The 12069-nt window shown below is 42.8% G+C and overlaps 1 protein-coding gene across 1 annotated transcript in view; it reads left to right on the plus strand.

The window, feature by feature from the left end:
• LOC139233167 (cytokine-dependent hematopoietic cell linker-like) overlaps positions 1-12069 on the plus strand; it is a 190060-nt gene that overhangs the window by 155123 nt on the left and 22868 nt on the right. The window contains exon 11 of the mRNA XM_070863766.1: positions 699-721. Within this exon, the coding sequence (XP_070719867.1) occupies positions 699-721 (23 nt within the window). The remainder of the gene's footprint in view (positions 1-698; positions 722-12069) is intronic.

The following is a 12069-nucleotide window of genomic DNA, read 5'->3' on the forward strand; positions in this document are numbered from 1 at the left end:
TCTGTCTCCATTTCTGGGGACAGTCTTTTGACAAACATTCACTATAAGCCCACTGACTCCCACAGCTACCTGGGGTACACTTCCTCCCACCCCGCATCCTGTAAGGACTCCATTCCATTCTCCAAGTTGCTCCGTCTCTGTCGCATCTGTTCTGGCACTTTACAGCCTTCTGGACTCAACATCATTCAACAATTTCAGACCATAACCTCTGTCCATATTTTTTTCCACTTTCCTCCTTTTTGTTTACAAACCCTCTTTATGTTCTCTTTCCCATGGCAGCTGGTGATGATTCCACCATTCACACCCCATCTGGACTATCTTTTGTTTCTTAACTTGTTCCATTACCATCTCATTTTTGCCCATCATCCCTTCTGTCTCTTAAATCTCTTCTGCCTTCTACCCTATCACAGACCGTCCCTTTTGTTCTTTCCTCCCCTCCCCCTTTCACTGCCCCTGCACTTCCTTAGGTATCTGTTACATCTCAAACTTTACAAATTCTGACAAAGGGTCAAAGACCTGAAACGTTAACTATGTTTCTCTCCACAGATGCTGCTTGATCTGCTGAGATTTCCAGCATTTTCTGTTTGTATTTCAGCTTCCAGCATCTGCAGTATTTTGCTTTTGGATGATGGGATATTATATTGGTTGCATTGTAATTGTTGTCTTACTAACAGCTCAATTGATCTTATTCTCCACAGCAACCAGCACCACCACCCCCCAGGTAATGTCAAGTTAAGTATATGTGTTCCGTAGTCTATCATATATAGAGAAATTTGTGGCAGACTAGAGTTAAATGACAAGAAACTCCATAGGTTCACTTAGAAGCACATGCTTCCTTAAACCTCTGGGCATCTTGTTTTGATGTTTAAAATGATCTGACAATGGTCAAATCTGTGAGGTGATTATGTCAACCTTCAGATTTCTGCCATTGGCGGAAAACTTGGCTCCTACATCCACAATGGAGAGTGGGAATAAACAATGCATCAAACCAATTTACGCTTTACATAAAATAGGGCTGAAATCTTCGACTGTAACTTCACCAAATTCCATCGGAACATCTGGACACAGTGCTTGGGAAATTTTGTGTGGCGGAGCATATGCCCATTCTTACAAACTGTCAATGAAAGGGAGTGAATGGTGGGGACAGGCTTCCTAAGCCAATCATCAGCAAAGTGATAGAAGGTGTCGTCAACAGTGCTATCAAGTGAAATTTATTCATCAGTAACCTGCTCACTGATGCTCAGTTTGGGTTCCGCCAGGACCACTCGGCTCCAGACCTCATTACAGCCTTGGTCGAAACATGGACAAAAGAGCTGAATTCCAGAAGTAAGGTGAGATATGATTTAGCCAAAGTGCACTGGACACAGCTACTTGAAGGTAAATCAGTGTCAGAGCAGTAGGAGGCATTCAAGGAGGAGATCCTTACAGTTCAAAGCAAGTATGTTCCCTTAAAGAAAAAGGGTGGGATTAACAAATCTAGAGCGCCCTGTCAAAGGGCATACAGGGTACAATAAAGGAAAAAAGGGAGGCTTATGACAGATACCGAGGGCTCAATACTGTAGAAATACTAGAGGAGTGTAGGAAGTGCAGGGGTGAAACAAAAAAGATAATTAGGAAAGCAAAGAGAGAGCATGAAAACATTTTGGCAAGTAAAATCAAGGAAAACCCAAAGGTGTTTTATAAATACATTAAGAGCAAGAGGATAACTAAAGAAAGAGTAGGTCCTATTAGAGACCATAAAGGTAATGTGTGTGTGGAGGCAGAAGATGTGGGTATGGTTCTTAATGAATCTGTTTTCACAAAAGAGAGGGGCAATGCAAAGATTGCAATCAGGGAGGAGGTGTGAGAAATATTAGATGAAATAAACATAGTGAGAGAGGAAATATTAAGGGGTCTAGTAGCTTTGAAAGTGGATAAATACCCAGGCCCAGATGAAATGTATCCCAGGCTGTTAAGAGAAGCAAAAGAGGAACTAGCACAGGCTCTGACCATAATTTTCAAATCCTCTCCGGCTATGGGTGTGATGCCGGAGGACTGGAAGACTGCTAGTGTTGTACCTTTGTTTAAAAAGGGAGAAAGGGATAGACCGAGTAATTACAGCCCATTCAGCCTAACCTCGGTGGTGGTAACATTATTGGAAAAAATTCTGAGGGACAGGTAAATCTTCATTTAGAAAGCCACGGATTGATCAAGGACAATCAGATTTGTTAAGGGAAGGTCGTGTCTGACTAACTTGATTGAATTTTTGAGGAGGTAACAAGGAGGGTCGATGAGGGTAGTGTGTTTGATGGATTTTAGCAAAGCTTTTGATATGGTCCCACATGGCAGATTGGTCACGAAAGTAAAAGCCCATGGGATCCAAGGCAAAGTGGCAAGTTGGATCCAAAATTGGTTCAGAGGTTGGAATCAAAGGGTAATGGTTGATGGGTGTTTTTGTGACTGGAAGGCTCTTTCCATTGGGGTTCCGCAGGGCTCAGTACTAAGTCCCTTGCTTTTTGTGAATATCAATGATTTAGACTTGAATGTAAGAGCTATGGTTAACAAGTTTACAGATGATACAAAAATTAGCTGTGTGGTTGATAATGAAGAAGAAAATTATAGGATTGCAGGAAGATATCAATGAACTGGTCAGATGGGCAGAACAGTGGCAAATGGAATTCAATCTGGAGAAGTGTGAAGTAATGCATTTGGGGAGGGCTAACAAGGCAAGGAAATACACATTAAATGGTAGGACACTGAGAAGTGTAGAGGAACAAAGGGAACTTGGGATGCATGTCCTCAGATCCCTGAAGGTAGCAATCCAGGCAGATAAGGTGGTTAAAAAGGCATATGGAATACTTGCCTTTATTAATACAAGAGCAGGGAGGTTATGCTTGAACTGTATAAAACACTAGTTAGGCCACAGCTAGAGTACTGCGTGCAGTTCTGGTCACCACATTACAGGAAAGATGAGATTGCACTGGAGAGGGTACAGAGGAGATTTACAAGGATGTTTCCTGGACTGGTGAATTTTAACTATGAGGAAAGATAGGATAGGCTGGGTTTGTTTTCTTTGGAATAGAGGAGGCTGAGGGGAGACCTTATAGAGGTGTATAAAATTATGAGGGTGCAGAGTGGATAGGAAGGACCTATTTCCCTTAGCAGAGGGGTCAATAACCAGGAGGCATAGATTTAAAGTAATTGGTAGGAAGTTTAGAGAGGATTTGAGGGGAATTTGTTTCACCCAGAGAGTGGTGAGGTTCTGGAACTCACTGCCTGAAAGAGTGGCAGAAGCCGTCACCACATTTATAAAGTACTTGGATGTGCACTTGAAGTGCTGTCACCTCTGGAATTCCCTCCCTAAATAGCACTTGGGATGGAGACTGCTGACCAGCATGTGATTTACAGGTCACAGGGTCCAACAGCTCCAAGTGAACAGAGTCATTCAACAATGTTGGAAGTGTGGTAAAATAAATCATTGTCCAGACCACTGTTTGTGTAAGATGATTCATTGCCTTTTCCTGTATATACCTTTACAGGAAAGGGGTAATGAGAAATTGTGATCCCCGCCTGGATAGAAAGTATTAAATGTGAATTTGAATTGGACACTATGGCTGCGGTAACCTTTTTAAAAATTTGTTCAGGGGATGAGGGCATCGCTGGCAAAGGCAGTATTTATTGCCTGTTCCTCATTGCCCTTGAGAAGGTGGTGGTGAGCTGCCTTCTTGAACAGTAGAGGTCAACCACAGTATGAGAGGAAGCTTGCTGGGAACACAAAAACTGACTGCAAAAGCTTCTACAGATATGTGAAGAGAAAAGGATTAATGAAGACAAACGTAGGTCCCTTGTAGTCAGAATCAGGTGAATTTATAATGGGGAACAAAGAAATGGCAGACCAATTGAAAAAATACTTTGGTTCTGTCTTCACGAAGGAAGACACAAATAACCCTCCAGAAATACTAGGGGGCAGAGGGTCTAGGGAGGAGGAGGAACTGAAGGAAATCCTTATTAGTCAGGAAATTGTGCTAGGGAAATTGATGGGATGGAAGGCCAATAAATCCCCAGGGCCTGATAGTCTGCATCCTAGAGAACTTAAGGAAGTTGCTCTAGAAATAGTGGATGCATTGGTGATCATTTTCCAGCAGGCTATCGATTCTGGATCAGTTCCTATGGACTGGAGGGTAGCTAATGTAACACCACTTTTTAAGAAAGGAGGGAGAGAGAAAACGGGGAATTATAGACCAGTTAGCCTGATATCAGTGGTGGGGAAAATGTTGGAATCAATTATTAAAGATGAAGTAACAGCGCATTTGGAAAACAGTGACAGGATCAGTCCAAGTCAGCATGGATTTGTGAAAGGGGAATCCTGCTTGACAAATCTTCTAGAATTTTTTGAGGATGTAACTAGTAGAGTGGACAGGGGAGAACCAATGGATGTGGTGTATTTGGACTTTCAAAAGGCTATTGACAAGGTCCCACACAAGAGATTGGTGTGCAAAATTAAAGCATATGGTATTGGGGGTAATGTATTGCCGTGGATAGAGAACTGGTTGGCAGACAGGAAGCAGAGAGTTGGGATAAATGGGTCCTTTTCAGAATGGCAGGCAGTGACTTGTGGGGTGCCGCAGGGCTCAGTGCTGGGACCCCAGCTATTTACAATGTACATCAATGATTTAGATGAAGAAATTGAGTGTAATATCTTCAAGTTTGCAGATGACACTAAGCTGGGTGGCAGTGTGAGCTGCGAGGAGGATGCTATGAGGCTGCAGGGTGATTTGGACAGGTTAGGTGAGTGGGCAAATGCATGGCAGATGCAGTACAATGTGGATAAATGTGAGGTTATCCACTTTGGTGGCAAAAACAGGAAGGCAGAATATTATCTGAATGGCGGCAGATTAGGAAAAGGGGAGGTGCAACGAGACCTGGGTGTCATGGTACATCAGTCGTTGAAAGTTGGCATGCAGGTACAGCAGGCGGTGAAGAAGACAAATGGCATGTTGGCCTTTATAGCTAGGGGATTTGAGTATAGGAGCAGGGAGGTCTTACTGCAGTTATACAGGGCCTTGGTGAGGCCTCACCTGGAATATTGTGTTCAGTTTTAGTCTCCTAATCTGAGGAAGGACACTCTTGCAATTGAGGGAGTGCAGCGAAGGTTCACCAGACTGATTCCCGGGATGACAGGACTGACATATGAGGAGAGACTGGATCGACTGGGCCTGTATTCACTGGAGTTTAGAAGGATGAGAGGGGATCTCATAGAAACATATAAAATACTGACGGGACTGGAGAGGTTAGATGTAGGAAGAATGTTCCCGATGTTGGGGAAGTCCAGGACCAGGGGACACAGTCTAAGGATAAGGGGTAAGCTATTTAGGACCGAGATGAGGAGAAACTTCTTCACTCAGAGAGTTGTTAACCTGTGGAATTCTCAGCCGCAGAGAGTTGTTGATGCTAGTTCATTGGATATATTCAAGAGGGAGTTATATATGGTCCTTACTGCTAAAGGGATCAAGGGGTATGGAGAGAAAGCAGGGAAGGGGTACTGAGATGATGATCAGCCATGATCTTATTGAATGGTGGTGCAGGCTCGAAGGGCCGAATGGCCTACTCCTGCACCTATTTTCTATGTTTCTATTGCTGTAGGTCTGGAGTCACATATAGGCCAGACCAGGTAAGGATGGCAGATTTCCTTCCCTAAAGGACATTTGTGAACGAGACAGGATTTTATGAAAAATCCGTTAGTTTAATGGTCACCATTACTGATACTAGCTTTTTATTCCAGATTTATTTAATTAACTGAATTTAAATTCCCAGGTGCCGTGGTGCGATTTAAACTCATGTCTCTGAAGTATCAGTGCAAGATTCTGGATTACTAGTCCAGTAACTTAACCATGATGCTACCAAACCCCGTTATTTCACATTTATTAAACTGGTATTTCAGCAAAGTTTTATGAGAAAAAGTTTCAGAAAATTGTCCTACAACAAAAGAACATTTTGCTGACAAGTTATTCTGGACACTCATTGCCAATTCTTGGAAAAATAAAAGTCCAACTAAGATATCAAAATCAGATGAAACAATTGTCTGTAATTTTAGTTAAGGGTAAAGATCCCTCATTGATTGGTTTTATAGCCTGAAGTTAAACTGGGCCAGTAGTAAGATTACCACTCCAAGACATACTCATCGAAAAATGTACATCCTATTTAGTCTGAGATTTGGTACAGCAAAGGGTATTCAGGTACAGCTTAATGTGAAGGAGCGAATGAAGCCAAAAAAACAACTGAAACCCTCATCTATGCTTTTGTTACCTCTAGACTTGACTATTCCATTGCTCTCCGGCCGGCCTCCCACCTTGCACCCTCCGTAATCCTCTGTAATCCTGAGCTCATCCAAAACTCTGCTGCCTGTATGCTAACTCGCACCAAGTCCCATTCACCTGTGCTCATTAACCTACATTGGCTCCCGCTCCAGCATCGCCTTAAATTTAAAATTCTCATCCTTGTATCCAAATCCCACCAAGGCCTTGCTCCTCCCTATCTCTGTAACCTCCTCCAGCCACACAACCTTCTGAGAACTCTGCATTCCTCCATTTCTGGTCTCTTGTGCCCCATCAATGGCAGTCTTGTCTTCAGCTGCCAATGCTCTAATCTTTAGAATTCCCTCCTAAACCTCTCCATTTCCTTTAAGACGATTCTTAAACCTACCTCTTCGTCCAAGCTTTTGCTCACCTGTCCCAATATCTCTTTATGTGGTGCAGTGTCCAAAGTTGTCCAATAACGTTCCTGTGAGACGCCTTGAAACATTTTATTTTGTTAAAAGCGCTATATAAATGCAAACTGTTGTTGAATTCGATCGGATGGAGCATGAGGGCATCATTTTGAAAATTGACCACGGTGATGGAACAAGCCCAATTGTGTCTGTAATAAAAGTTGACGGGTGATAAAACAATTTGTGGTGTCTATTGAATAAGTGTGAATCCTAGTTTGGATGTCCATGAATATCCTCTGCCCAGGGCTGAAGAGTTTGCCAATTTCAGTGGTGGCCAACAATTTTTTGTAAATTAGATTGCTTCATAAAGGCCATTCCCAGGCTTACTTTCAACTGGAGCTTGCTGAAGAACGTCTAAATTTGGCAACAATAAATACACATCAAGAACGTTATTATTATAAAAGGCTGAATGTTGCTAGTGCTCCACACATATTTCAGAAAGCCATGGAGAAAATTTGAACGAATCTCAATGGCATTCATTGCATCTTGGATCATCGCCAGTGCAACACTTGCTCTCAGCTGAGCAATGCACCCAGAGAGGCACTGTTAAGTTTGTGGTCGTGGCCCTCCAAACCTTGGTCGACTATGCGGGACCATTTCTTAGCAAAATGTTCTTGGTTGTCATGGATGCTAACTCAAAATGGATTAAATATGCAATAATGTCTGTAAGCATGTCCACGGCCACCATTGAAAGCCTACGAGCCATGTTTGCCACGCAGGGCCTGCCTGATGTCCTAGTCAGCGACAACTGGCCGTGTTTCACCAGTGTTGAATTCAAGGAATTCATGACTCGCAATGGGATCAAGCATGTCACATCTACCCCGTTCAAGCCCGCATCCAACTACCAGGCAGAACGAGCAGTTCAGACCATCAAGAAAAGCTTGAAATGCATGTCGGAAGGCTCCCTGCAGACCTGACTGTCCCGAGTGCTGCTCATCTACCGTACCAGTCCCTACTCTCTCACCGGGGTTCCCCCAGCTGAGCTGCTCATGAAAAGGGCGCTCAAAACAAGGCTCTCTCTTGTCCACCCTGATCTCCATGATCACGTGAGGACAGGCGGCATCAACAGAGTGTGTACCATGACCGCGCAAATTTGTCACGCGATATTGAGGTCAATGACCCTGTGTTTATACTCAATTATAGACATGGTCAGAAATGGCTCGCTGGCATAGTCATAGCCAAAGAGGGGAGGAGGGTGTTTCAGGTCAAATTGACCAATGGACTAATGTGCAGAAAACACTTGGACCAAATCAAATTGCGGTTCACCAACAGCTACGAACAATCTGAAGAAGACACCACCAACTTTGAACCTCTAGGGGATTTGAGTATAGGAGATTTGAGTAGAAGAGCAGGGAGTTCTTACTGCAGTTGTACAGGGCCTTGGTGAGGTCTCACCTGGAATATTGTGTTCAGTTTTGGTCTCCTAATCTGAGGAAGGACGTTCTTGCTATTGAGGGAGTGCAGCGAAGATTCACCAAACTGATTCCGGGGATGGCTGGACTGACATATTAGGAGAGACTGGATCAACTGGGCCTTTATACACTGGAGTTTAGAAGGATGAGAGGGGATCTCATAGAAACATATAAGATTCTGACGGGACTGGATAGGTTAGATGCGGGAAGAATGTTCCCGATGTTGGGGAAGTCCAGAACCAGGGGACATAGTCTTAGGATAAGGGGTAGGCCATTTAGGACTGAGATGAGGAGAAACTTCTTCACTCAGAGAGTTGTTAACCTGTGGAATTCTCTGCCGCAGAGAGTTGTTGATGCCAGTTCATTTGATATATTCAAGAGGGAGTTAAATATGGACCTTATGGCTAAAGGGATCAAGAGGTATGGAGAGAAAGCAGGAAAGGGGTACTGAGGGAATGATCAGCCATGATCATATTGAATGGTGGTGCAGGCTCAAAGGGCCGAATGGCCTACTCCTGCACCTATTTTCTATGTTTCTATGTTTCTATCTCCTGGTTACTGGAAGATCAGAGCAAGAACATCTGCAAAATCTCAAAGCAGTTTTCAAGCATTTACATGAAAGTAGTTCAATTGCTCCCTGTTACAAGACTTTGTAGACTATTTTTCTTTTATTGTTACGAGGTTTGGTATTCAACCAGCAAAGAAGAAAGTTGAAGAGATGACTTCTGTACCTGCTCCAACTAATGTGCAAGAGTTGCAGTCATTTCTGGGTCTAATCAATTATTACCAGTTCCAAACATGATGACGGTCACAAACCCGTTGAGTGGACTTCTTCGTAAGACTTTAATAGCACATGCACCACTATTGGGACAGTATGATCTTCATTTGCCGCTGATTTTATCTGTTGATGCATCCAATTGGATGCTGGAACTTGAGCGCACCCTGACAGTTGTGACGAAACAATATAATTCGCCTCCCATACCCTAACTTCTTCCAAGACCAATCATTCACAGATCGAACGTGAAGCTCTTGCAATTATATTTGAAGTGAAAAAAAATCATACCTACCTACTCAGACATTGTTTTGTTTTGTACTGATCATAAGCCTTTAGCTGTCATATTCGCAGAACCAAGGAATGCCTGTTTTAGCTTCAGTGAGAGTTCAAAGGAGGGCTATTCAATTGTCAACTTATCAGTTTAAACCATCAAAATTAAATGGCAGTGCAGATTTTTTTTGGCCCATCTACCTGTATCAGATTCATATATTCATGAAGATTTGACCATCACAAAATTGTTTACTGAGCAGCTAAGCTCACTCCCCCTCATGGTCAGTGACAGACGTAATGCAACAGCTATCCCCTGTTATGTACGAGATGCTGAATGACTGGCCTGATGATGGAGCTGTGCCAACAGAACTGTGATTAAACATTAGACATACAGATGAATTGTCGATTGAACAAAGGTGTTTGTTTTGTGGACTCTCTTGTTATTCCACATAAATTCCAAAACTTTATGATCCAGGAATTGCAAATCAGTTATCTAGGTATAGTCAGAATGAAAGGATCAGCTAGAATGCATATGTGTAGTCTTCCTTAGATAGCAACGTAGAAGATGCTGTTCATGAGTGTCAAGCCTGACAGATCACCTTACCTGCAAACCTGGTGGAAACTAGTACTGGGCAATGGCCAACAAAACCATGGTAGAAAATTCATATTGATTTCACCAAGCTGAAAATATGGACATTATTACCTATTTTGAATTCTCATTTTAAATGGTTCAGAGTGGTTCTAATGTCATCAACAAATTCAACGGCAACGATTGACATATTACGGTATTTGATTGTCCAATCTGGACTTCCCGCAGAGCTCGTCTCTGACAATGGACCACCTTTTAAGTCATACGATTTTTCTCAATTTTTGAGTAAAAACAGTGTGCCTCATATTACATAAGAACATAAGAAATAGGAACAGGAGTAGGCCATACGGCCCCTCGAGCCTGCTCCGACATTCAATAAGATCATGGCTGATTTGATCATGGACTCAGCTCCACTTCCCCGCCCGCTCCCCATAACCCTTATCCCCTTATCGTTTAAGAAACTGTCTATTTCTGTCTTAAATTTATACAATGTCCCAGCTTCCACAGCTCTCTGAGGGAGCAAATTCCACAGATTTACAACCCTCTGAGAGAAGAAATTTCTCTTCATCTCAGTTTTAAATGGGTGGCCCTTTAGTCTAAGATCATGCCCTCTAGTTCTAGTCTCCCCCATCAGTGGAAACATCCTCTCTGCATCCACCTTGTCAAGTCCCCTCATAATCTTATATGTTTCGATAAGATCACCTCTCATTCTTCTGAATTCCAATGAGTAGAGGCCCAACCTACTCAACCTTTCCTCATAAGTCAAATCCACATCTCCAGAATCAACCTAATGAACCTTCTCTGAACTGACTCCAAAGCAAGTATATCCTTTCGTAAATATGGAAACCAAAACTGCCACACAGTATTCCAGGTGTGGCCTCACCAATACCCTGTATAGCTGTAGCAAGACTTCCCTGCTTTTATACTCCATCCCCTTTGCAATCAAGGCCAAGATTCCATTGGCCTTCCTGATCACTTGCTGTACCTGCATACTATCCTTTGTTGTTTCATGCACAAGTACCCCCAGATCCCGCTGTACTGCGGCACTTTGCAATCTTTCTCCATTTAAATAATAACTGGCTCTTTGATTTTTTTCTGCCAAAGTGCATGACCTCACACTTTCCAACATTTTACTCCATCTGCCAAATCTTTGGCCACTCACTTAGCCTGTCTATGTCCTTTTGCAGATTTTTTGTGTCCTCCTCACACATTGCTTTTCCTCCCATCTTTGTATTAACAGCAAACTTGGCTACTGTTAGCGTTAGTGTTTTCTTAGAAGAATCACTCAACACTCAGAGTCGGTTCCAATGCTGATGCAGCTTTTATAACGCTCAGCGGGGAGGAAAAACTCAGGACCGTATCCAGGTTTCTCTCCACAGAACAAAGGGTTACATGCACTTTTATATGTTTCACAACAGTTACAAAACAGTTTACTACAGCTACACAGCCCATCACGGCTGGACACAAGCCAATCACAACGATTATAGATTACATATAGGTTCTTTTAACCCAATAGAATTCCCCTTATGTCTCAGGAACCATGTGTTCATCTTTTGTCAGCTTGGGCTGATTGATATAGGTTCTCTCACTAGTTCTTTCTTCTTGGAGAAATAATTGGTTTCTAACCTTGTTTACAGGAGATGGGTTCTCTTATCTCTTTCTTCCTGGGGAATTAATTGGTTTATGGCCTTGAATACGGGAGATGGGTTCTCTCCTCATTATTCTTATCCTGCATCCAAGGCATTCCTATAGTGGGCCTCACAGGGTTATTGCTCGGTCATTGAACATTCAACAGTTCACAGCTTGACTACCTGATTTCCCATCATGCCTGGGCAGCCATTTTATGTGTGGCCACTTTAAACTTATATGCGTTTAGATATATCTAGCAGGTGCCTAATGCCTAGTATTCTGGTATATTCTAAAGGTGCCTACCTCCTACAACAGCTACGTTACACTCAGTCCCTTCTTCCAAGTCGTTAATATAGATTGTAAATAGTTGGGGTCCCAGCACTGATCGCTGCTGCATCCCACTAGTTACTGGTTGCCAACTTATATTACCTCTTCACCCGGGCTCCTACAGTCAATTGATGAAATTGAAAAAGTTGTAGGTACATTCAAAACTTCCTTAAAAATGTTTAAAGACCCGGCACCATCTATCAGAAATTAGCTGTATATCTTTGGAGTTATCGTACACACTTCTCACCGTTATCACTATGGGTCAGGCTGAGTTATTCACTTGGCGGAAGTCACGTGCTCGTTTTGAGATTTGTAAACCTGT

The sequence above is a fragment of the Pristiophorus japonicus genome, chromosome 2 (assembly GCF_044704955.1).
Source record: "Pristiophorus japonicus isolate sPriJap1 chromosome 2, sPriJap1.hap1, whole genome shotgun sequence".
Lineage (NCBI taxonomy): Eukaryota > Metazoa > Chordata > Chondrichthyes > Pristiophoridae > Pristiophorus > Pristiophorus japonicus.